General features: G+C 38.6%; 1 protein-coding gene across 13 annotated transcripts in view; it reads right to left on the bottom strand.

Annotated features, from left to right (window-relative positions):
- The window catches only part of RPS6KA2 (ribosomal protein S6 kinase A2), a 303,450-nt gene that overhangs the window by 41,856 nt on the left and 233,772 nt on the right, over positions 1-27,822 (bottom strand). For all 13 annotated transcript variants that reach the window (XM_084513721.1, XM_084513720.1, XM_084513724.1 and 10 more), the window contains 5 exons: positions 21,677-21,714; positions 20,760-20,902; positions 14,087-14,157; positions 13,103-13,191; positions 3,910-3,974 (listed from right to left, as the gene is read on the bottom strand). In XM_084513721.1, coding sequence (XP_084369847.1) covers positions 3,910-3,974; positions 13,103-13,191; positions 14,087-14,157; positions 20,760-20,902; positions 21,677-21,714 — 406 coding nt within the window. The remainder of the gene's footprint in view (positions 1-3,909; positions 3,975-13,102; positions 13,192-14,086; positions 14,158-20,759; positions 20,903-21,676; positions 21,715-27,822) is intronic.

The following is a 27,822-nucleotide window of genomic DNA, read 5'->3' as shown; positions in this document are numbered from 1 at the left end:
TTTATTTTCAGAGAAAAGCCAGAAATTCTTTAAGCATGACCTGGAAAGAAGAAACAGAAGTACAAATACCAAGAGCCAGGCTGTGCTTTCTAAGATCCATTGACTGAAATTATCTGAGGTCAACCCAATTGGGGCCTGCTTGTCTTAGGGAGAAAAGGGGTACATATGTAGTAAGCAGGTAAAACTTGGAAGGAGCTGTGCACCTAATCTTCTTGGGAATCACAGCCTTGATCATGAAAGACAGTTCATTCATTTAACACAGTATCTATCCAGTTTGCATCATAGTGTCTACTAAATGCCTTAGAGCAGTAAGAGTGATATTTGCAGAAACCTTCATCTATTTTTCACCCTGCAAAGTGAGGACTTAGGGTTTTGTTACTGGGTGACAATAGCCATGAAAACAAGACTCATACAGAGACTAGCTCATGACACAGTTTAAATTTTGTCATAAATACTCTATATTAGATCGTCCCCAGTTCTTTTAGTGCTACCTACACAACACAAACTACATCTGGACTGAAAGGCAGCACCCCAGAGTATGGGAATGGAGCAAAGATATTGTGGGAAAGGACTGGGGGAGGACATTTTTCTGTAGCCACATTCATGCTTTCCAGGCTTGTACCTATTGTTTCTGCTGTACTTGGCATGAGCATCTGCAGCATCATAACAATACTCTTCACACTGTATGTCATTTCCACTGCATTCACTGTCTTCATCCAAACCAGACGCTGCGTCTGGTTGTGTCTGTTTGAAGACAGTGAGAGACGGGAAACAAGTGGGAAATGACTGCCTCAACAGGTAAACATTTCAGTGATAGAGACAATAACCAAGCCTGAACCCAAAACCCAAGGGAACAGTTCTGACAGTAGATGAAGATTTGATTTATACATTTCTGTCTGCAATTCTAATGATTTCATCACCAAGATGTCTAGACATCACACATAACTTGGAAACAAGCAACTAACTCTCATTTCTGTTTTGAAACTTTTTTTTTTTTTTAACTGAGATGAAGCAGCTTGTTCCTGGTTACCATGTCACTCCTATTGTAGGAAAAAGCTTGCTTAAAAAAAGACCTCTTTTGTGTCAGGTTTCTAGAAGACAATAACCCATTCTGACCCTTCATGATAAAGGGACTTCTGATAGAGGATCATTTTACTACAGCCTCTGAAAATTCCTACACTGCTGATTGCAGCAGTGTTATCATACCTGTCAAGGTAGCTTAGCTCTCCATGAGAGCTTGCCTCCTTGCTCACTGAGGCCTTTATATTACCAAAGTATAAAAAAAATCAACATTCATATCCTGCCTTATCAATGTCATTGTTTATTGATTTTATATACATGATGGAAATAAAAAAAATGAGGGCACTGGGGACTCTTTTCCTGTAACAACAGAGAGATCAGCACTAAACACCTGTGCATGACCCATTTTTTCTCTATAACCATGCTCTGCTTCTTTCCACGGATGTGGAATGTGCTAACGGTTGGATCATCATCATAACACAAAATTCTGGCTTCAGCTCAAGGCTGGGGTGGCTCACGCCACTCTGAAATGCATACTTTGCTGCTGCTGTAACTAGATAAACTGCACAGGACCTCCATGAATGATAGTAAAATTAAGATTAAATAAGGAAATGGATTATAAAGATGATAGCTGATGTGTGTAATAATGATCCATCAGTCTCCAAGAGAGTGCAATAATGTTGGATTAAAATGAATCTTTACAGCTACATTTTACAGCAAAGTTACAGGGATAGATAAGTCAACACAGGGTGGTTAAATAAACCTCCATCTCTGCCTCCAAGTCATGTTTAAGCACACCTACTCTCTTGATGGTATATATTTCCCTGACCTCTCCACAAGAACTTTTCAAATGTTGAAGGACTATACAATGGACCTTGCTGAACATGTTTTCAAGATGCAGAGACTTATTTCTCCATGATGAGTTACTGAGTTGCTCCACTAGCAAACAGAAAAGGAGAAACTCTGCCACCATTTCAATGCTCCCAGATTAATTAAGATTTATGCACCTAACCTGTATTTACTTTAATTGCAAAGCTAAGGACCAGAGGAATGCAGACAATAACAACATCATCTCTGTAGGATTGTCTATATTTAAAACTACCCTTTAAGCTGATGCAACATACCCCGTAATTTTTTTTGTAAATGTAAACTCTTTAAACAGAATCTTATGATTAGTAAAAAGCAGAAGGAAAAAAAAATCTAGACTCCAGAACATATATAATAGGACTAAAAATCAGTAGGACCATAAAGAAAATTCTCAAACTCCACTTTCATTGATCATCTTGTAGCATGCTTATGAGTCATGCCAACTCTTCAACATGCAGTCCAAAGTAGATTCATGAGTTTTTCCAAAATTAGTGAGTCTGTGTGTCTTCTAAAGGCCACTTGGGCACTGCAAAATGTGCTTTCACAGAGATGCTAGCTTTATTGTAAAGCCCTGGGCAGTGTTTTGAGAATGGCCGTGGGACAGATTCATACTGTTTTACCAGAATTTATGGTAAGAATTGCATTAGTAAGAACAGCGACCTGTTACATTGGCATTCATGAGTGAATTCAAATCAAATATTAAAGAGATGTAATGACACCATAACATAGGTAAGACAAAATTAAACTAGAAAATTCTAGTGGATGTGGAAAACAGGAGCTATGATGCATTGGCAGATGCTCAGATAGAGAACAGTTTGCCTCCATGTTTGACAAAAAATATTGATTTGAACAAACACGATACTGAAAAAGAGAGGTTTAACCTCACTGCAAGTCTGAATCAAGCACTTAGATAAACTCTACAGCCAGCTTTATGAGCTGTAGCTGATAGCAATAAAATAAATCCTTGTTTACCACTCTATGAATCACGTCTGACATGTCTTATTAGAACCATGTTATATTTGATAAAATGTTTGCTGTTCCTGTTTTGAGTGCTGATGTTAAATTAATGACTCACCTTAATAAAACATCAACCACTTGTAAAAGGAGTTGCTATTTCCTGTTCTGGCTGGCTGACTTGCATACCCAATGATGCAAAATCACTGTTCTGAAAATCCACCTGTGTTGTTTTCTGTTGTACCCACCACAGCAGAAGAGCCAGATCCTGTCCTACAGTTACTTAGAAGGAGCCAACAAAGCTATTTTGCTAGAGGACTTACAACACCAGCCAGTCCCAGTAGTACCATGCTGTGTTTCAGAGACGGGTACACCTTGAAGTCTTGGGGCTTCTTGGAACTACATGGGCAGATATATGCAAGAGTGGACCTGGGGCTATTCTGAATATTTTCAAGAGAGAAAAAGATTCCTGGAAGTCTCTGACACTGGGAATAATAAAACTTGCATTTAGTCTAGCTTGTCAGAGCTAATGAGAAGGACAAGTATTTCAGTATGGAACATAAAACCAGAAGGATGGAGGGACCTAAAGCATCAGACAGCTTCACTTTGGAGTACCTTTTTCAAACTCAGCCCTTTGGCTCTGTGTTCCTTTGCAATTGAAACATGAAATATTACAGGAATTCCTTTATTTACAACTGATCGTTTGCACTTCGATTCAGTGCCCACAATCAATGAATCATGCTTATTAGAGTTGAATGTGGAAATTACTCTGCAGAACACTGCAAAGAGCCTCAGGTAGTACTGTGATTAGCCAGCCCATCAGACAGAACAGAAACAAACAGTCAGAGAAAACTGACAATTGCAGAAAACAGATTTCTATTTCTTTCACTTTGGGGTATGAGAACAAATGTTTATATGTATGACAGAGACATAGGTACCCGCTTAAAAGGCTCTAGATCCTGGTTCTTCTACGTTAGAGATTAATTAATCTCTTTTATAAACATGCTAGTTGGTCTTCAAAAATTTAGCTAAGAAAAAAATAAAAAATTAAAATGCTGCTCCACTTACATTCCAGTCTATAGTAACAAAGAATGGGTGACGTTTAATTTCTTCCACTCCATCGAATCCAGCACCTGACAAGAGAATGAAAGAATCAAAATAAAGTCATGCTTAGTAAAGTGCTACATGATATCACTTCTCCAGCTTTCCTCCCCATCCCTCTTTTCTTCTGACAAGCCAGAATCACCATCTAAAATTTTCTTCTAGACAAGAAAGCCTGAACAGTACAACTGCCACAACCATACAAACAACCATAAATGCAGACAATGGCACCTCATTAATGGATATTTGAGGACTGAAGGTTTTTTCTTTTTCTTTAAGTGAGGCTGGTGTCAAGGCTGCTCTCTTCAGGCTTCAGATGAGACATGTGATTTCAGCTGCAGCAGAGCACAGGCACCAGCAAGACCAGGAGGGGTCCCAAAGCTCCAGCAAGGCTACTGCTGCTTCTTGCCACCAACAGGAGATCCCCTGCCTGCACTGATTAGCAAACCTTCTATAATCACCCATTCTCTGCATTCTCTGAAGGCAGGAAATAATGCATTACTAGTAAGTTCAGACTCAAATTATCAAAAGGCTCCAAATGATTTCAGGCAAGTCAGGTTTTTAGGTTCTCCCTTCTCAAATACCATCTTCAGATTTGCATGAGTACCAAAATTATCACTCTCACTGGTATCTTTCCTTCACTGGTAGTACTGTTAGACTTCTCTATTAAACTTTCTCTATTGGAAATTTAAGGAAACTCCTCTGAGATCTGGTAATGAATCTAATCTTAAAAGATTGTTTGTTTGTTTTTTAATTCCCTTAGTTGAATTTATATGCTTCAATACCGTCGCAAAAAATAACAGGTGCTCAGTAATAATTAAACATCTGTCAGAGATGACTTAGCATTCCATTTTGGAAGAGTTGATCGGACTTTATTAATAGTAGCTTTCATTTTTTCAGAAGGAGAAATAACATCTGGAAGCAAAGGCTTCACAATGCAATTTTGGAACCAGTTCCTGAAAGGTACCCAGCGCTTCTTTGCAAGGATGCTTAACATCCTGGATTCTCAGAAGGACTCAGGATTAATAAGAATCTTGCAAAAGGCACCTTAGAGGACTCAGCTTTTTAAATGCAATAGTTGTACTTCCTGAGGATCTGCATTACAAGCAGTTTAGAAAGGTCTTGTCAACTCAAGCTTTTGTAAAATGTGACATCTGCTCTCCTTGTGTACAAGACATTACTGATGTTTGCCAAAATGCACTGATCAGGAACGGCTTCCTACAGTCTGCTTAATGTTCACTGATGAATGGATATGAAAAGCAAACACTTTGTGAACATAACATACCGGATTATGTCAGGCCTGCTGCATAATAACTCAAAAGTAATGCTGGTCTGATTACTTCCCCATCCTGGTAATCTTATAGTATAGACAAATGTAAGAGATGCACACAAGGATAAACAATCCTAGCCTGGCATACAATATTAGGTGTTCTGAGGTGACCCTCCTCCCCAGGCAGGAGTGAGGTCTTTGGGTTATAATGGACATTTCTAGGAAAACACACCATGAAATCAAATCTTAGAGAAAAGAGGACAAAAGAGAGAACATCATTATGTAGCTGTATAAATCTATTGTATATCTGCAGTGTTAGTGTGGAATCTAGTTAATTCCCTCACCTAGAAAAGGGTGTATCTTATAGAGGTAAGAAAAAATCAAAGTGTAACAGTGTAACAACAAAGGGTATGACCTGGAAACAGATGACTGAGGAGGGTATATGACAGAGATCTGAAAAGTCATGATTATTTGGAAAGGGAGGGGGAGGAGAGTTAGGGATTAAGCATTCCACATCTTTTTCTGTATGAGAATTTATGTCAATAAATGATGCTAGTAGGAATCAGGTTCAGAGCAATCTGGAGGTCCTTCTTCAGACAGCAGCCAGTTGTGTGACGTGTGGAATTACTTGAAAAAGAGGACACGGAGGCAAAATACTTATATAGGTTCAGGGGGAGACCAAAAAAGTATGTGGAAAATAAATCTGCTAAAGATTGCTTCATTGACAAACCACAAGAGGTTCAGGAAAACCCTTGCTTGACCTTAAAGCACGTGGAGACTAGGAGAGAATTTGTGTGAAGTATCACATATGCTTACCCTATTCTTGCTCTTCCCAAGATAATTGTTTATGACTTCTAGGTATTGGACAATAAAATACTGAGACTTAGATAGCAATTAGACTTGTTTTATTCCTTTCTTAGCATAGTTTTTGCATGCACTGTCTGAAGTCTGTACTAGATACCCCTGACAGATTCATTCTAATTTCAGCAATTCCAACAGAAAAAAGAAACCAGCACAGCTACTCCGAAAAGAATCATATTAAATAACTCTTCAGAGAAGAAATATCTGTGAAAAATATCTTGTGTTCAGTGGTGGTCATTGGAAACTTTGTAATGTGCTGTGGATGTTCTTTACTAAATGAGGGTGAAACCTAAGTGCCAAACCAATTTCAGAGGACTAGGACACTCCAAGTTACTGGTAACATTCCTTAGTCTTCTCTGCTCTGCTTCCTACCCTGATGCTTTACTTCTCTGTCTTGTAGGCTTATGGATAGATCATTGTGTGATGGGAATGACTACCCTTTTTCAGATGATATACTATTTGAAACAAACACTTTTTGCTACCATTTTTGTTCTTTCTTTTCTGCAAAAATGCAGAAATCAGAACCAAGGAAAAATCCCACCCGTAGCTACTTCTATTTGTGGAGTACTAAAGTGTGCAGTAAGGAATGTAGCATGCAGTTGACATGGGTATTTGTTTGAAAAATTAGCGTTTCCCACTTGGGGCCACCTCAGAGCTCTGGCACAGAAAGAACACGTTGTTGGGAATGTCATGGCTTGACTCCATCTTTGGCTAGCTTAATGTACTAAAGAGATTTAGGATGGTAATAGCCTAATTTTGCAAAGAACGAAGGACTTCTAATTCACAACAGCTGATCACAGAATCACAGAATTTTCTAGGTTGGAAGAGACCTCAAGGTCATCGAGTCCAACCTCCAACCTAACGCTAACAGCCCTCCACTAAACCATATCCCTAAGCTCTACATCTAAGCGTCTTTTGAAGACTTCCAGGGATGGTGACTCCACCACTTCCCTGGGCAGCCTGTTCCAATGCCTCACAACCCTTTCTGTAAAGAAGTTCTTCCTAACATCTAACCTAAAACTCCCCTGGCTCAACTTAAGCCCATTCCCCCTCGTCCTGTCACCAGGCACGTGGGAGAACAGGCCAACCCCCACCTCGCTACAGCCTCCCTTGAGGTACCTAAAAAGAGCGATAAGGTCACCCCTGAGCCTCCTCTTCTCCAGGCTGAACAAGCCCAGCTCCCTCAGCCGCTCCTCGTAGGACTTGTTCTCCAGGCCCCTCACCAGCTTCGTCGCCCTTCTCTGCACCCGCTCAAGCACCTCGATGTCCTTCTTGTAGCGAGGGGCCCAAAACTGAACACAGTACTCGAGGTGCGGCCTCACCAGAGCTGAGTACAGGGGGACGATCACCTCCCTAGCCCTGCTGGTCACGCTGTTCCTAATACAAGCCAGGATGCCGTTGGCCTTCTTGGCCACCTGAGCACACTGCTGGCTCATATTCAGCCGACTATCCACCATCACTCCCAGGTCCTTCTCTGCCTGGCAGCTTTCCAACCATTCCTCTCCCAGCCTGTAGCTCTGCTTGGGGTTATTGCGCCCCAGGTGCAGGACCCGGCACTTGGCCTTGTTAAACTTCATGCAGTTGACCTCAGCCCATCGGTCCAGCCTATCCAGATCCTCCTGCAGAGCTTTCCTACCCTCAAGCAGATCGACACACGCACCTAACTTGGTGTCATCTGATTTTACATCAGAGAGAAGATTCAGTCCTTCCTGCAGTTTTTATTCCCCAATTTTCCCTGTGGAGAGACCTGATTGTGTAGCCCACAGCTCCCTCATGGCCCCTGCGCTCTGGCTGCTGGCAGTGGCTTGTGACTGGGTCTCCTTCAAAAAGAGAGGAAAGATGTGGCCCGAGGGCATGTTCAGGGATAGCTCTGAGTGCCCCTAGGGGCCACCCTGACCCTGTGTAGAAATCAAAGGGAGAAGTTACAGCATTAGGTACTTATGGGGCAGCCTCTCTAGATTTGTTCTTTGTGTTTGGGCCATTCATCTACCCTCTACAAATCTAGAGTGGTATTGAAAAAGAGATGTGCTCTCACAGAGAAAAGAAGCCCAGAAGAGGTCCCATCTGGACTGTCCTACTTCATGGGGGTGGACAGTTCTCAAAATAGAGAACCATCCATAATCTGTAGTTGAGGACTGAGCACTGAAGTGCAGCTCATGGCTCCATGACTGTACACCTGCTGCCCTCCTCTAGTTTTCTACTTGCCTTTTTTTTTTTTTTTTAACTTCACTTTAACTACAATTTTGTAACCAGACCTCTCTGTGAAGAATAATCTGCACAATCAAGCCTACTGCCAGCAAGTGTTCCTACATGCCATGCGGTCCCACAAGGGTCCAAGATGATAAATAGTGCTTTTGGATCTAATTGCCAGCTTAAACACATTATGGAATGCATATAGATTTATATAAAAGTAGCCTCATGTTAATAAGCGAAAACTTCATTATCTAAGATTGTTTTATGACTGTAATAAAAGTGTCTGCATGCAGTAATGAAAGAATGTTTTATTTATAATTGTTTTTGATTGTTGAATCATTATGGACAACATGAGCCCTGAAATACACTAAGGGGAAAAGAGACCTATGAAAATTTATTATTTGAATATGCAAAATGAGTAGAAGGGTTTTAAAGAATTTTAATTTCAGGGAATAAAATTTTAGTGACTCTACATTTTCATGATCTGGGCCACACATTTTAAAATTCATTCTAAGATTTACAAAAATGACACACAATCACTATGATGAAGGAGAAATTTGTTTTTGAGTTTGTTGTCTCATAAAACTGAAAAATAAAGCTTTCTATGCATCAAAGAAGAATGTTTCTTCCCCAGTAACATAGGACTAAGGAAAGAATAATCATTTCTTCAGCTTCTATGATGACCCTATCAGCACATGCTTTTATTGTATACTTTCTCGGCCAAAAATCTTAATTATGAGGACTCTAGAACTTTATGGTGCTTAGCAGTGTAAGGAGTTCCTGAAATGCTGTTTAGATTTGTTTACCTGCCTGAACAGATTGAGGACTTTGGGTATGTGAGAATTAGTCCTTTCTTTAAGTTACTAGAAATGCAATGAACTTACACCTTTACTGTTCAGAAAAGGGCAGACAATGCCCATAACAAAAGATGCCAAAGACTTTCATTTCCTTTAAAATTTGTTAAAATTGTTAAAGAATTATCATGGGCACCAGACTTAAAAATAGAATCAGTTAAACAGTATCACTAAGTTCCTTCTCTGCCTCATTTATCTCCCTCCAATCCTAGTATATTTTCGTTTGTACCTAAAGCTTCAAAACAAAGTTTCAAACAAAATTTTATAATTCCTAGTCAATCTTTACTTCTATTTCTTAAAATATCAAAACCGAACAGCAAAAAGTGAAATGGTAGTCAGAATAAAATGATTTTTTAAGCCCAGCATCTTTTGGTTTGCCAAAGTTAGAAATATTTTAGGACTAAATACAAACACTCTCCAGATTTGCAAACTTCTGAAACAATGACTGAAAGCAAGTGTTTGATCCATAATATGGTTCACACTTTATTTTAGCATGCTTCATTAATTTTCCAAAGATTTTTCAAAACAGGATGTCTAAGGCTACTTTTCTTTTATCTTCAGACTGATTCCTTTCCCAGAAAAAAGCTAGAATCTACAAAGCTGAAGTAGTCCTTTTATCTACTGACTTCTGTTCAGCATTTAGGCCAACCATTTAAGTATTTCTTCTTTCATTACCAACAAGCTTGTTTTCAACATCTTTCATGCTGATTCTCAATCAGTTGATAAATAGAATGCCTTCAGAAGCTTTCCACTGGTATCCCCCAAAAAGTTAAGGTCTATTTTTGTGTTAGTCTTTTAGATTTTATTTCCTTGAGTGCTTTTGTTATAAATAATCTCTTCCATTCTCCCAGCCTTCATACTATTTCAACAAATCTCAGGTTTAAAACCTTGCTCCTTAGTAATTCCCCATGTTAAAACTGAGAAAATACTGGGGCTAGAATTGTCATGGCTCATTTCTAAAGCTAAGCAACTTCATTGATTTAAGTGAGCAGCTCATTTTTTAAAGGACCAGTATACAGAAATTCCCAGTGATTTCACTGGAGCACATTTTGGATACACAGCAAACTGCAGGAAGCCACAAAATGAGCAGTGCAGCACAAAACAAGAGACAGAGAAAGAAAATATAGCAGAAAGAAACAGAAGAGGTGAGTGAGGAAAAGTTTATATTTGCTGCAGTGTCTTACTTTCCTGAACGTGGATTAAACCTAGAAATGCCTTGACTCTATTTTTCTTTAACATCAACCCAACTGCTTGATGGCAACTGAAACCTGCTGAGAAATGTGTTTTTGCACTGTCACCTCTATGACATATCAGACTACAAGAGGTGCCATCAGGTCAGGAATTAAAACCCATGGGAGCACAGTGCCTCCACAGGCTATGCAGGTGTCCGCCCGCAGGGAGGAGAGGGATCACAGCAGTGTGCCAAGTGCCTGGTTCCCTATTCCTGCCATCTTCAGAAGATGGCTTTGCAGGAGGCTGGGTAGTCTCTGTTCCCTGTGTGGAGCAAGGGCTCCTGTCTCCTGCTCTCTCCTGGGGGCAGCCTATGCCATACCATCCTCCTCCATGGGAGTCGGGCTCCCTCAGAAAACAGCTGAGCCCCCATGTCAGGTCACTGCATGAGGCAGGGGCTTCAGCTGAGTTGCTGGATTCATGCAGAAAACATCCATTCACCTAAAATGTGACAGTCCAAGATGGCTCATTGTAAAGCAGAGGGCTGGAACAGCCCACACGCTGCCTCACCTGAAGCAAGGGAAAGAGATACTGGAGTAAGAATGTCAAGCAAGAGCTCAAGGGCACAGAGTACAGCATTCATCTTCCCCACGTACTCATGCACACCCACGTGTACCTATTAGGAAACGCAAGATCCATTGCTCAGGCAGATGGTGGTAGAAGTGGGCTGTCAGGCAGTTTGCTCTCTGCCGTCTGTCAGACCACTAATGCTGTGACAGTAGCACAGAGGATTAAAGGCACTACGTGGCAGAGCTTCAGCAGCACCACCTCCAGCATCTGAGAAGTGAGTGTGGGTACCACAAGGAAAAGGAGAAACCTCTCTTGAACCTCTTGCTCTTTCCACACCTCAGAACAAGTGATTTCCTAATTCAGCTTTTCGCTTCTAACCTTATGTCTCCAATCTGAAATAATCTTGCAAGTGTAAACAGTTGCAAGCAATACCAGCAAATTGCTTTTCACAAGTCTCAATATTTAACCGGTCTATGCCATTCCTTAAAAGACAAGTAATTTATTAGCTGCCAAAACTCCCATGGATGACAATGAGAGCCAACTACACATTTAAATAGGACCAGCCAGCTCCCTTCTTGTGATACAGTTTAGAGAATTGAAGGATTCAGTTTCTGGTCACAAGGTCGGTCAGTCTTTTACAGAGCTTTTGAGTTTCCAGAGCAAAGCATTTCCATCTAAAAGTACTGACACAGAAAAACATGTCTAGAAATTTCTTAAGACATTGATAGCAGAAATCTATTTTCATTGATAGCTACACAGGTTGGCTGTGTGGCAGATGCATAAAGAAACTCTTGTCCCTTCAAAAATAATTCATTATTCCAATGAAAAATAATTCTTATTCTGCACTAAGAAGTTCACACAAGGAAATCAATTCATTCCAACACTATCAGGCAAAGATGCCTCTACTCCTGTGACAAATATAACTCTGACTCTTCAGAGGTCCTTCATATTTCCATTTTTTCAGGTATCTTACTGCTAGCTTTGTAAAATCTCATGCTGGGCCTGGATCACAACTGTTGTGTCACCTCAGTCAAGGGCTTCTTCTGTCAGAGCTGGCAGATGTGAAGGGAGGAAGGGAACCCACTTTGTGGCACAGGCTCAGGGATAGCACGCTTTGGATGTGGCAAGAGATGAACGGAGCATTTAAAATTATTAGGGAAATTTAAAAATAGAAAGACTTGAATGAGTGGAGGATACCAGTAATCAAAAGATATTGGTAAGTGGTATATTAGAGTGTAAAAACAAACAAACACAAAACCTACAAGAGAGGTACAAAGAACCAGGAGAAATATAAAATGTGTACTTTGGAGTTATTCCCCACTGCCCTCTGGTTTGCCCTCTTCCTTTAGAAACAAGATTTTCCCTTGCTCATTCAAAACACAGCAGAATCTGAGACTATTATGGTGAAAAAAAATAATATATATATATATATATATATATATGCATAAATACATATATGTATTTTCACAGAACGGGATATAACTTCTAAATGAAAAAGAATACAGAGCTATTATCATGGTATCATTCACTTGATATGACCATTCTTATTTTTCCATGTAATAAATGAAGACTAAATTTCCAATGAAAATTATGTGCCAGGCATGGTCCATGACCTGAACAAATGTGATGAATTTCTTAATTAAACTCCCAAAGGTAGAGACAGCATAAGATACATGATTCAATAAATTCCTTTAGTTTATCACTACTTAAACGGAATTAGTAGTAACCAAGGGTGAAAATACATCAGTAAGAAAGGAGATAATATGTTCAGGGTAACAAAGAAAGCCTACTGTTAAAATGTTCCCAGCAACCAGAATGAAACAGCATTGAAATGCATTTTAGAATGGGAGAGCTCATGAAAAATTTTACTCTCTTTTTCTCCCTACCTCAGATCTGCAGCTAACCTACACAGAATAAAAAAGATCCCTGTCATCCCAGTTCCCTATATTATCATATGCTGGAGTTGCCTTACACAGTTCATAAATGATGGTGGTTCACTCTCCCTCAACACTGAAAAAATAAAATCCAAGCTAATAACATGTTTGTGATTCCAGTGTTTTGCCTGCACTCTTTGCAAATTTCTCTAGTAATGCTGAACGTTCCCTGCACTTGGGGAAAATATGCAAAATGCACTCTAAATGAAGAGGATAACTCTCAGGGAAATGATCTCTGAAGGAAATGATCACCACTTGACAAGACGAAGCACACATAACAAATGCACTGATCAAATGCACACCCATACCTAATCTGTTGGATGGGTTCCTTTTGAAGAGGGCTCGCAGCAGGCTCTGGGCTTCTATGCTCAAGAACTGTGGCATTCCCAGCTTGGCTCTGAAAGAACACGACACTTGAAAAGAAAATAGATTTTTCAAAAATTTTCTCCATCATATTGTGGTTTACAGAGTGGAATTGCAGTAGTCAGGAGGGGGCAGGCACATGAATTTGCGGACCAAAGGCATGATTACCTAAACACATTGCAATGAAAACTGAGGGCTTGATCCTTTCTGCTGAATGATTTATCACTGGCATCACTGAAGTAAATCTAAGTAAATCTAATGAATCTCATAATATCATTTGCAGCCTAAATAGATCATTTTCCTACTTTTTTTTTTTTTTTTTTTTTTTTTTTAGTTTTTAGTTTTTAGGAATAGATTTGGGAATCAAGAGAAATTTAAAGATGCAAAGAAACTATTGTGTAAATAATGATAATAAATTACATTGACTAGAATGGATAAAACTTTTCCCTTGGTGTTTCAATGCTGCAGAGAAGAAACATAAATATAAGGTGTAAATAAAAAAAATGTAACAATAAGAAAGGTAAGCTTCAAACTCCGAAATAATTAGGTCTGTGCTTAACATTAAGTGAGTGGGAAAAATTCAAAGGAAAATATGTGAAACTTTGAAACAACAAAACATAAGCTATCCTGCAGAAATCTATTTCCACATCTGTATGTATAAAGACATTCTGTATTATGGAAAGTAAAATATGTTTCTTTTGTAAAGCCTGCTCAGTAATTCACTTCATTCTATATATTCTGAAGGCAATTTCAGAGCCACATGCAGGCATTAGCTGCGCGCACCTTACCAAATCTATGACTTACAAAGCTTTGAAAAACTCAATATGCACATTATTATTTGCCATCCTTCATATACATAGGACCTATAGGCTGCCCCAAGGGCACAGCTAACTCATAGTTAACGAAACAAAATAGGTTTCAGTACTCACTTGAGAATAAGAGCCATTGTCTCTTTTCTGTCTTTTCCCTGGAACGGTAACGATCCTGTCAGCATCTCAAACTGTGGAATAACAATAAAATGTCAAATCAAGTAAGTGTTGAGACAGTCTGCATAGTTTATCTACACCATGACCATCTTCTATTCATTTCAAACATAACCGAAAACTTGAGGAAAAGAAATGGCTCAACAAGCTGTAGTTTGGAAAAAAATGATGCAGCAAATGTGGATTTTGCAGAACATCAGGGACTAATATGACCGTTTAGCTGAAGAGCCTTGTTACAAACTGATACTCTGGGTCAAGTTTTGGTATGTTTAGGGACAAGTATCATACTTGCTTCTTCTTCTAGCTCCTGTCCTATGGCCAATATTGGAGATGAGATATTTGACTGGATGGACCTTTAGTCTGAACAGGTATGGTTGTTCTTAGGTGTCTGGCATAGACTGTGGTGCAAGGAAAATGGGTCTACCACACCATTCCACATCTTTTCTTCATCCATCGCGTCCCTTCCAATTTGGGATATTCCACGATTCTATGCTTCTCTTTACTTGAGTCCAACTACATTTGCACTACTTAGAAATGTCATTGCTATACTTTGCATGTTCAAACCCAACATCCTCAAGGCATTATTACGTGCTTTTTTCTCTCCCATTTTGGTTTCCCTGGCTGTACTCAATGATGAATTTTGCAAGTGTCACATTTAAGTGAACCCAAGTCTCAAAGCAAAACTCAGCAATCATCATCAATTATTTGCCTAACTCACTTGTGAAAACATCAATCAGTTATAGCTCCTTTGAAACAGAGCAATGCTTTCAGCAAATTTGACAGGAATTTCACATTTGTAATAAAAGCAGCCAAATAAGTCTAGCATGGATTCAACACCAGGTCTTTCACGCAGCTCTAGACTCAGGGTTTCATAGGGGTATCAGTGGTAGCTGATTCCTCTGACTAAAGGATGATGAAGGTTATGCATCAGCAAATAAAAAAAAAAAAACAAAAAAAAACCAAGAACGTAATTTAGCCCGGGTATAAAGGAGGACAATGTCCACTGAAGGTAAGGAGGACAATTATTTGCTTATGTCTCTGATTCAGGCTTTGGATATCTTCTACTGCAATAATACCTACTGATTAATATTAATTGCTATAAATTAAATATCAATTAAAGTAGGACAGATTGCAACCATTATGTGTTTTTTGTACCTTACCACACAAGTAATTTCACTCCTCTCAGGAAGCCAATTTGTTGCAAAAGGAACCTTTTTATTAGTAAAAACTGTCAAACTGCTTCATCGCCTGACTACTCCCTTTTTGCAGATTAGATAGGGTCATGTCATAAGAAAACTATGTGAAAACATAAGAAAATTATAACCATGAAACTGCTAGGCTAGACTTGTGAAGAGGACAAATGAGAGGCTTAGAAGCCTAGTAATTAACTGACTATAATTAATCAAAAGATTTATCTGCATTATGAACAAAGTACCTCAAAGGGATAAAACACAAGGCAGAAGTAAGGAAAAATACTTTAAAAATATGCATATGACTGACAAATATAGACAAGATTTGGAAACATGAAGCTGTTAGCTCCTGCTTGGTCTAGGAAAGTCAATACAGCAGCTGTCTTGCAGGACTGGTGGAAAGCAGGTTGTCTGCTAGAAAGAAACGTGATGGGTTAGAATTAGTAAAACTGCCTAAGTGACATAGGAGCTCAAGCCCCATTTTCAAAATAATTCTGACCTATAGGAGATTTATTCCTGACCAAAATGGTCATATATCCTAGGGATGATGGGCAGAGAATGTTGCTTCCCAGGGCAGTAACAAAAGTGGCACATATTGTATGAAACCCTCATCACAATTTCTAGAGTTTCCTTTGCATTCTGGATAAGTACCAAATGCTCACTTACACTTGCTCATGTTTCTTTGTTGTAATAAATTTAATTTAACAGCACTAACAATGCCTGCTACAGCTCATTTATTTTGGCAGAAATGGGCTTGACGCTGCTGATGCAAAATGATAACAGATCTAAACCACTGCTTGGTCGGTGACTACGCGGGAAGACAACTGCAGCTCCCACCCACTAGGATATCACAGGAAGATCTACAAATGCAGTGTGTGTGCAGGGCAAAGCAACCTGAGGGCAAGAAACTTGGATACAATGTCCAAGGAAGAAGAAAAGGAAAAGGAAAAAGAAATTGAAGTTGCAGGAGGGAGTGGGGGAAGTGACTGTCCTGGAGGCTGCAGGGAATATTTACTGCACTGCTTTAATGGCTAGCACTTTGTTACAACATGTCTCCAGTTACACAGGTCTAACACTGAGATTAATTCAGACTCAGAAGAAATGCACTTAACATCAATATTTAAAGTAAAATGCAGCTACTGTGAGTTAAATTTACTTGAGCTTTTGACTTCAGTGAACTCAAATGAGCAGCAGCTGGAAGAAAGCACTGGTTCCTCTAAATGCTGTCCTGATTCTAAAATTTGTTGAAGAAGATTAAAAATGAAATAACAAAATTGAAAAACAAAACAAAACAAAACAAAAACCACACAATTTGAGATAGTTAGTCTTATCAGTTAAGGTTGCTGCACAGCAGCCTAATTTCCTGTTCATTAAAAAAAAAAAAAATAAAAAAATCAAGAGCTTGCTAAACCTAAACATGCAAGCAGAAGTGAGCATTTGCTGCAAACAGCCTTTCACATAACTACAGTATGGGTCACAGAAGGCTGACTAGGAGCTGAGCCTAGGTGTGAAGAAACTTTGCAGTGTTCTTGGCTATTAATGCAAATTTTTCTTTCTTTTTTTTTTTTTCTTTTCTTTTTTTTTTTTTTTTCCTGGAAAATGCAGTTTTCACTCTCCCTGTTTCCTCATCTGTATAAACCTAGTTGGTTTGTTCCTTGCCTTCCTTGAGAACAGCTCACTTCTTGAGTATTCTGGGGCGCCACCTTCTCTTAGCCAACACCTCAGAAGACTTTGCCTCCCTCCAACCTTGGCTTCCTTTCTGTACCAATCAGAGAGAAAGGCAATTATTCCCTGCTACAAATCAGTTGCCTACTAATACAACCACAAAATGAGCTTGATGGGAAAGGATATGAGAAGTGATGCTGTTAGGTCATTTAGGAAGAGAATGAACAAGAAAAAATCCACAGCCTGGGGTGATTGCCAGATGAATAATCATAGCAGATGGAAGGACAGCAGACAGCACAAACCATTTCAGCCTGAGTCTGCCCAAATATTGTGGGCAATAAAAGATAAAATGTAAAAGTTACAGAAAAAAACTTGTCAATACTCTGTTCTGGAGAGTAGAGAGACACTCTTGTCAGAAAAGCTGGATTACCCTCTCAGCACTTCCAGTCATTTTCCAGGAAGCTGGGAGCAGGTCAGCCACTCAGTTTTACCATTTGTAAAATGTGTCATTTACCATTATTAGCCACCTGTGAAGCATAATGAATTTGTGTTTCCAAAGGGTTTGTATACCTTCACATAGCAGCTAGCATAGACATTCAAAATACTATTCATTAAGACCATCCTTTGCAATGAAAACAAAACAAGAATGTTATGATAGGATTTTGTACAAGAAGATAGTGTTGCTTTTTTTATCTTGTATTTTTCCAATGTCACTGCATGGTTAGGTTAAAGTGAAAATTACTACAGAGCAGAATACTTGGGCTAGCAAGGGAATCTTTTCTTTTCTTATGCAGATTTCACTTCATTGCTGAAAAATATAAATATATTTATTTTTATTTGGGATGGTCTATGGAGTCATCACACCCTTTCTTTCTCTAATTATAGTCTCCTCTCTGCTGACATGACTCTCGGTAGTGGGCAGTACTTTTTCCTGAAGTGAAAAGAGGTACAACTTCCACAATGGCTGTGGCTTCGTAAATCAGTACGATGAATTATAAACCTGCTGCTATGAGCCACCATGTTATGTTGCAGACAAGTTTATATGGACTTCAGAAATGACATAGTGGGCATCAAGGCTCTTGTGGAGCTGCTTAAAATATATCAGTCATATACACAAACAAGTTAAATCAATTGCTTTGTCCATGCAGATCTATTGATGAGAATATTCTTTTGTAAAATAGTGTTAAAACAGAGCAACGCTCTATCTAAAACCTTCAATACAACAAGTAAGATGCAGGAAGGCAAAAAAAAAAAAAAAGTAAAAAAAAAAAAATAAATGTCTGAATATGATAAACCAGAACTTCTCCGTCATTTACTAAATGAGAGGCAGGTATGTTGTAGTTTAATGTGGCTGGCAGCTAAGCATCAACAGCTGTTTGCTCACCCTGCCCCATGCGATGGGGGAGAGAATGCTTGAGAAAGGTGAATTTCAAGATTCATGTAACTATATGCATTGAGACCTACTATGCTACCATAAGATAACTCAAACAGTCTGAGCAGCAAGCAAACAGCAAGTAATATTTTTGGGTTTGTGGTGACTATCAAAGACATAGCTGGTGGTAAATGAAGTTTCACTTTCACTGTCTTTAATTAGACTAGAACCTAATCTTTGTCAGATAAATTTGTCCTGATATTAATAATCACATCTCACATTTGATGTTGCCTTCAAGGATCACTGTTTGACTGTAGACTGAGCCTGGTCAATGCATACCCCTGACTCCTCTTCATGTAGTATTAAATCTTGGTTCACAGAAAAGAACAGATGAGAGAACCAATGTTTGGTGGCTCTTCTGATGGCTAGCTTACAAGCTATTTTATCACTATTTCCTTACTGTGTTCCTTCTACTGACCAAAATTTAAACACAAAAATTACACTGTCTAATTTCTTTCCTTGCAATCTACACATATGCCAACTGGTATATTTTCTAAGTATATTTCATTCTATACTGCAAATAACTTCAAGAAATGCTAATAAATCATTTGGATTCCATTTAACTCTCTGCTCTTTTTCAGACTGGCATAAAAACAGCTTCCCTAAAAGAAGATTCAGGCGACAGACTGAGGAAAACAAGAGCACAAGACAGTATCAGAAATCTGCATGCACGTTTAATGTTTGGAAATCCCCTTTTTTCCTGCCCTAATCAGTTAATTGTTAAAAAGGAAAAAAGCTTGAACTGATTAAAACTGTTTTTTTTTTTTTTTTTTTCTTTAAGATGTCTGGTAGCACTCAAAAGCTTAAAGCATCAGCTTACAGTTAAAATGATTTTTACTGTCTGTAAAACATCTCCTTTTACATGGATTCTTATCTTTCCTAATTCTAACATACTGAATACCTGGCAGAGGGTATGGAGAAGAGAGAGATGGAGGGGAAAAAAAAAAAAAAAGAAAAAAGAAAAAAAGCCTAGCCAAAAAACGAAACAAAACAAAACAAAACAAAACAAACAAAAAAAAAAAAAAAAAAAAAAAAAACAATGTGGGAAGGAACTATTAACAGGTGAAAGAAAAACAATCTATGCACCAAATACATCAATGTTTCTTTTTAACTGGAAACAGACAGTGAGAAGGCACAGCTATCCTCCAAAAATAAACATATAATAAAAAACTTAAAGGGTTGGTGTGTATTTATTTTATGAGACATAACTTATTGATTTTCCTGAACAAACATACATGATTCATAAGTGCTCAGCACCCACAAATGGATTTATGTCTGTAGGAGATAAGGATGTTCTTTTAAATTCAGGTAATAAATTGCAATGTTTATCTAGATTAGCTGCTGTCGACCAGCTAGATCAGTGATGTAGACCCCCTCAAACATGTTCCTGGTTTGCAAATTGCTTCCTATTCTTGCTTCCTTTGGTGATGCTATTTATTTACTTAGGGCAAACAGAACTGAAACAAACTCTTTGCATTGTGGTGGGTAACATAATATACAGCTACCAGAAGTAATTCCTGTGCCACAGGAAATTTAGCTGCATTGTGGCTGCCTGTTAGTGGCTGTGCCCTGAGTGAGGGGACAGGCCTGCAGCCTGCATGCTTCAGGATGGCAACCTCATCTTTGTTACCTGAACATATCACTGCGGGAATAGTAAATGAGGCTCAAGGTACAGTGCTATGCTTGATGAAATGACACTGGGAGTAACCACATCAAAAAACCTACATGTACAGTGCTTTAACCTACAGGTTTTAAACGTATAGCAATGTCACAAAACTACTTCCCCCAACCTTCCCTTCATCCTGCTCAGCAGTAATGACACCATAGACTGAAGAGGCGGGATGGGTACAGGAGGAAGCAGGTTAGAGCTCAAAGACCTAATTTTGGAAAGGCAGGCATGAGCGGGATTTAATGTTTCTCTGAGAGCCTTTTCTGGCATTGCATCCCAGCATCAAACACTGCAGCTCTCACAAGCGTGTTATCAACCCCTTGTCATCAGCCAAGCAGCTTCACTGTAGTTAGTGAAGAGATCATAGAGATCTTTTTGGAAAGTGTTTTCTAGGGACTCATCTCTTATGCAGGAGCTTCCTTCTACTTTTCAGGCTAACTGTATTTTGTGACAGGTTTATTCCTAAAGGCTCTTGGGGCAACATAATTTTTTAGCACAGATAGCTCCTTTCTCACTGTGGTATTTTTCCTTGTGATGTATTCATATATGGTAGCTCTTGGACTAATAAGCATCTTCAATCAGTGACTCACCCCCACAACTCTGAGGTATCTGATCACTTCTCCAGCCACCCCCCCCAACAAACAAATACCACTTTTCCATTACCATGAGCACACCAAAAGACCACCAGTCAGCACTCTGCGTGTGTCCTCGGCGGTTGACCACCTCTGGTGCCATATACTCTATTGTCCCACAGAATGAATATGCTCTCTTGTCATGGTCGATGGCTTCTTTACTTAGACCAAAATCTAAATAAATTGAAAAAAAAAATGTCAGGTCTATAAAAGGGATTATTAACACTTGTGCTCACTAAGGCTGTCCAGACCAAACATATTTGGAGAAAAACACACCAAACAACTGATGAAGCACCTTCTGGCTGCTCACATATTTTGTGTGTGGAAAGATCAAAGGCAGGTGTGCACTTATGCCCTGCCTATGTGGAGTGCCTTGCCAGCATCTGTTAAAATGTCTTGAAGGCAAGTATACTCCTTTCTCTGAGGTTCTGGCTCAAAGCAGAATAGAATGTTTAAATGAGCAGAAACACAGTTCAGGTTTGGCAAAGAATGCTGGTAAGCATTCTTGCTCAGATTACTCTGATGAATAATAATTGCAGAAGGAAAACAGTTATAAGGATGGACAGACAGCATCTCCAGAGTAGCAAAGGAATGGTTTTCTAAGGTGTCCTCTACTCAGTTATAAATTCAGAGAACTTAATCTGGAGTAAGCAGTCATACTGGGAACAACCTTCTGTCCATGGTGGTAGGCAGTTGAGATTAAAAGATTCAATTCAGTCTGGAGAATGATTTTGCCAAGAAAATACTGTATTCTCCATGTGATGTGCAGCACACGAGTGCTTGATGAATTGCCAGAGGAAAGAATGCTAATACTGAAACTCTTCTACCTTCTGAGTTTTTCATAAGCAAAATTTTTCCAGGCACAGACCAAGTTGCATGGAACGTAGTACAAAAAAATAAAAATAAAAAATCAGTTCACAGGCATTGAGTTTTCTGTTCCTCACATACCTGTTATCTTAATGTGTCCCTCTTCATCAAGAAGAATGCTGTAAAGCAAGAAGCAAAGATAAGTTCATTAGGTGGTCACAGATCACAGTTAACAAACATGAATAAAGCATGTTTAAGGCGAGTAAGGAGATATACATGATTCAAATACATTTGCAAACAAACCCTCAGTGCATTATATTCCTCCAGAAAGAAAAATGATTCCCCAAAGGCATGACTGATCTCATACCTGAAGCAAGCAGAGCCTGTGGCAGTTGCACAGGGTGCCTCCTCTTTTCTCCAGAGCATGCTTGGGATGGGGATGTGAACTGAGCTCAGAAAGAACAGGGTGTTCAAAGTAAACAGCTGCAGAGAATTTGCTTCCAGCAGGAGAAGGAGCTATAGGTTCTCCCCTGTTCTTATAATAATAAAGGCAAGGGCACAAATAATAAAGGCTTGGACTCTCTGGACCTGAAATTAATTCTAAAGGTAGATATGTTCATGCTGAAGTAATGAAAGTGATCACAGAGCATAATGACTAGTCACAGCCTAGCTGCATGTAATTCAGCCCTTGCTAATTTATTCTGTCCGGAAGCATAAATGAAAATTCAGCCTGGCAGCCAAATCCAAGTGTTCTCACGTTTACCACCTGCCAACTTTTCTTATTCTCACAAAGGCACTTCAACATTTCTGTGAGAAAAATGACTGACTGTAGTTTGCAAAAAGCATTGCTAGTTTTTTTTACAGAAATAAGAAGGCACACTGAAACTGAAAAATAATGATCTTTGGTAATTTTTCTGTCTATTAGTACTGACATAGTAATGAAGGTGGTGTTTCTTCAGTCCTAGTCAGATTTAGTGTATTTGTCTTTTCAAACTGGTCTAGCGAGGTATCAGCTATTTTTGTATTTTCATTCTCTTAGAAAGTCACTTTAATCCATTTATTCAGGACTAAAACAAGACAGAAGAAAAACTAACACATTAGGAAAGGTTGTGTGTAACTTCTGTGAAAGGTTGTCTCTGTGCTGAAACATAATTGAAAAGAGATGATCTGCCATTCGTGTGTGCATTTGGAACAGATTGTTATTCTGTAATTCATCAAATAAAGGCCAGCAGCTGAGTCACTACTATATGTTCAATAATTAAAGCTTTTTCTTCTCAAAAAAACCTCTTCACTTCTATTTTCTCTCCAGCTTTCCTGATCAGGCATAATTTTTAAGTACCAACCTATAACAGGTTTGCTTAAATGTATTTTTGTGGCTATAATCCATAAACAAGAGGCTTGTGCTTCAGAAAGGACAGAATGAAACACCTGCCAGCTTGGAAGTGAGCATGAACGTCTGAACCCCACAGACCCAGCTCTGCAAGAAGGGCCAGGGCAGCACAGCTCACAGGAATCACCCCAGACTTTGTCCCATGCCCAGGGAGCCCCTGTGAGTAACAGCACAATTCAAGAGGAGTGGGATTTTCCCCAGAAATGTTAATTTTATATTCCACTGACTTCCTACAGAAAATTCACGTAGCTTTTCTATGTAGGCAATATATGGTTTTCATACCTTTCGCCTCCATTAGATATGAAGGCAGCAGTCATGCAGCTCTCAGACTGATAACACTCTCTTGGGTTAAGTGACCCAGAAGTACATGTATACTTTCTCACATTAAATGTTTGCATGAGCAACAAAATATATGGATCCTGGTTTCCTACATGTGTGTAGCCTATGTCCCCAAAAACTTAGTCTATAATTCCCTCCTGTTCCCTAAATACACCCTTATACAGAGCCCTCAGCTGCCTTCAGCTTCATGCTGCCCCTGGCAGTATGTTTTGGACAGCTGGGGGTTTCCACATTTGCCATCTGCCAGTGCATAGAAAGTTATAGTTATGAGCTAAAAAATTATATTTGATGTTAAAAGAAAATAGCATACTGCAGTGGAACAGCTTTGAGTGACATTTAGAAGCAAAGAACAACGTATCTGCTGCTAAATACCCAGCTTACAGCAACTGACAGATATTTTTTCTTTGGCTGTAGAAGCAAAGTTCCTCTCTAATCATCCTTTCTGTCTTCTCTTTTTATCTTTATCACTTTACTGTTCCTTTTTATCCCCCACTGTCAGTAGTAGAAACTCTATTGTGACAATCAAATTGTATTACCTAGGGTTTGTAGGATCAGGTAATCTGAAATAAGCTACTACTACTACTTTGGGGAAGGGAAAAAAGAACTGGAAGTTGTTAATCTGATTCAGGTTTGAGATATATTTTTTTTCCTAAACCAATGCTTTGAAATAGTAAAAAACAAAAAAAGTTGACTACTTAAATGTTAAACTAGGCTGTAATTCCAGTGAGTGATATCTTTCACTATTAGATTTTTCCATTTTATCTGTTTAGTTTAAACTTCAATTGTGTTTACAGGATACTACCATTGTCAACCTGTTCTTTATTTCAAAACAACAACAACATTTTAGCCTGAGGATGATCCCACAAAAATAAATAAATAAACAAAACTGCTTTCACTGACTTCAATTTAAAAGTATGTCTTGGGATAATAAAAGCTGAAATCTACATGTCAGAGGCCGAGAAGTTAGCCTGCTAGCAGGGGAAAGGCGTTCCCCTGGCTAGCACCAGGAGAAAGAGAAGTTTGTGTTAGAGCTAGGACTGCAACCTCATTTTATTATTATTATTTTTTTTTTCCTGCAGCTTTAACACAGAGATAAAAGACTTTGAATATTAGCTGTTCATATTATTTTATGTTGTATCTTAAATCAAGGCCATAGTAATTCTCTCTTATTTCTCTCTTTTATCTGTAGTTTTGAGTCAAGTCTTTTAGGCTTTATTTTAAAGCTCCAATATACCCAAATTAATGTGAAGTTCTGCCAAACCTATTGAAGCTGTAACTCTGTTTTTTGTTGTTGCTGTTTGTTTTGTGATGATATAAGTTTCTTTCAAAGTCAGCTCAGTTTTGCAGAGAATTTAACCCACACTTCGTGTTTTTCAGAAACCATAGCCAAAAACTCAGGTTGGAAACAAAATCTGAAACGTCACAGAGAGCATTTAATTTGGCTGCAGGCTTTGTTATGAAAGTACCGGACAGAGTGAAATATCTCCCAAATATCCAATATATCAAAATATCTCCCTGAAATGAATATTCTCCCAGGCAGTCCACCTTTTTTTAACATTCCAGTGTTTGCATGTTGCCATACTATCTCAGGTACGCTGAACAGTCTTATGCTGAACTCATCTCTGCTGTAGTTTCATTGGCACCATGAAGTCCCCAAATGGGACAGTTTGCTTTTGTGAAGCTGATAGCAATCCTCCACCAAAAGCCTTTGACCCTTACTGATCCCAAGGTCTTCCCTATAAAGAGCTACACTCATGAATAAATTGCCATGGCTTACAATATGCTGTATTAAATGCCTTTTTGTTTGTTTGTTTCTTTCTTTTTTTGTTTTGTTTGTTTGTTTAAATATATGTTCAACAGCTCAGGAGCTGTTACATGAGCAGTTGAGCTCTCCCTTTTACGGACAGCTGAGGGCATCACAACGTAAGCCTCTCCTTGCTAACTGAAGCCCTTACAAGAGAAGCCTATCAAGATGCAGCTGGGTACCTGGAGTTAGAACAGGCAAAATAAATAAAATTCTACATTCTCAGAAGGTAGAGTTACTTCTAAGTCATCCATACTCTTAAACCACAGCATAAGCAATAACATATTTCATATACTAATTTACAAGTCCCCATTTTTCTAGCTCAACATAGCCATACTGAATAGCTTGATACTGCAGTTCTTAAACAGAAACATGTCTCATGGTCTAAGTGAGGTTTTAATGTGACTGAACAGCACCTTGTTCCACACAGCATCCCACTGAAACCACCAAGACAACCCAAAGAGAAGAAACTAGCTTCGGTGTTTTTAGAGAAGCAGCATCTGCTTGTTCCATACAAGACTTTAACCAGCAAACTCAATTGCTTGCCTTTTTGAAATAAGTACAGCTAACTTTATAACAACTCCCTGAGTATGTATATATTCTGGATGCAGTTAAAATTAAATCATAGCTTTGAATTGTTAATATGATTTTTTTTTGCTCAGGGAATCTTAAAAAAAATGGTGAACCTGAAATTTTAATGTACTGAGGTTCTCTCAAGTGGTCTGAACAGTGCTATTTTCTAACCACTCTTCTTTGCCATAAACAATTCCAATGAGCTTCATTTTAAGATACTTGCAGAGCTGACTGAAGCAATCTCAAACCTATTAGCAGTTACTGTTGGGAGCTTCTGGAGGACAGCAAAAGCACTAAGCAATGAAGGAAGGACAAATGCAGTGCCTATCTTTTAGCAAAAGGGGAAAAAAAGAATTGGGAAATTACAAACTAATTTATCTCCATTTTGACTGACAGAGTAAACCTTTTGTGCTCTTTCAGCCTGGTAATGCTTCTCCCCAAGATGTTGTGTAGTTCATGTTGTGTACTTCAGAGGAGATATGGATCAAGAGAAATCAAAGGGGAGAAATGAGAATGACTGAATGCCTAGAAAGAATGACTTAAAAAAAAAAAAAAAAAAAAAAAGAGTTAAAAAGAGTTTGGTAAATTTGTTGTTTAGTATACAGAAGTCAGGATTAAGGACAAGGCCATTCTTGCAATTCCCTATGACTGCTGCCGAGTGCAAACATGCCGCATGGGGAGTCTAGGAGTAGAGGCCAAGGACCAATGGTCTGCAACTACAGCACAGAAATTTCAAGTTAGATTTTAAGAGCATCTTTCTAGAGGTCTGCTATGGATGCTCTGGAGTCTTCACCAGCTATTTTAAGAACAGGTTAGCCACACACTAGCAGTGACCTTAGTATATTTGACCCTCCACAAGGACAAGTGGAGGATGAGATTATCCTGAGAGACTCCTTTTTTTTTTTTTTTTTTTTTTTTTTTTTTTCTGTTATTGTCTCATTTAGAAAGCTATCCTTTCCTAGATGTAACTTAAAAATATAACACTTTTCCCCTTCAGAATGCATGTTTTTCACCTGTACATGTTTTTCTATTCTAAACTTAAAGCTCCAGTGAAACCACAGTCAATCATCCTTTGCTTTGCTAGGCATGGCTACACATAGGTTTAGTGGTTATAAAGCTATTTTTAAAGAATTTTGTGTGTGTGTGTGTGTACTTAAACAGATGCCTTGAATTATCCCCAGGTATGACCATCAATTATACCAGTCTGGGTCATTCCCATTCTTGTACAGCAATAGTAAAAGCAATATATATATATTTATATTTTAACAATACAATATATATATATTTATATATAAGTATAAAGAATTACACTTATTATAATTTTATTATTATATAAGTCAAGTTGTAAAAACATACATTCAAAGTTAGGAAACACCAGAATGAGGGCTGCCACCTTAGTTTGACCTTACTCTCTAAAGGTCTTTAATTGCATGGAGATACTTCTTGTTTTGTTCCAAAAAACTCCTGCCACAGGTAGCAGAACAGATAGATAGTATTCAGGGATTTTGGCACAGCTGAAGAATGAAGGGGATGGCTAACTTATTTTAAGACATGAAAACACAGAACTGGATTCCACTTTTGCCTTTTCTACTTATTTCTGTGTGGTAGTGGCAAATCAGTGACACCTTCCTTTTTCAGGTGAGCTCTAATTTCCCAATTCACTGATCCCTGATATGAGACACTGCAGTTTGGTCTGCAGAAAGAGTAAGTACTCTCTCACTTGCAACTGAAGTCAGAGAGAGATGTGTACTGAAATGCAAAGTGACACATAACGCTGAGAACCTGCGAAATCAGGTTCTGCGTGTCTCAAATACAGTGAATAGTTTTGACAAGCACTTAATTTTCTCCTTGGTTTCTGACTTCTCCCAAAGGAAAAAAAAAAAAGAAAAGGTGTATGCCTGTAAATGTAGCAGCACCATGACTTTTATTTGAATACACAGGGTCATATTTGGATAGCTTCTAATAGCAGCTACATATATCACAAGCTTACATGAAAAACAGCATCTAACACCAGAAAGAAAAATAGTACACGATTCATATTAACACTCACCAGAAACAAAGTTTAAAAGCAAAAAACTATAGTACTATAGTACTATGTCATAGATAAATAATCTCCTCTCCTTCAGCTTCTTACCTACAAAATCCAATTTCAATTAATCTTGGTATCTTTTTTTTTTTTTT

This window comes from Aythya ferina, assembly GCF_964211825.1.
Source record: "Aythya ferina genome assembly, chromosome: 3".
Classification (NCBI taxonomy): Eukaryota; Metazoa; Chordata; class Aves; order Anseriformes; family Anatidae; genus Aythya; species Aythya ferina.
The sequence above is the reverse complement of the archived record's forward strand: the minus strand, read 5'-3'. Positions and strand labels throughout refer to the sequence as shown.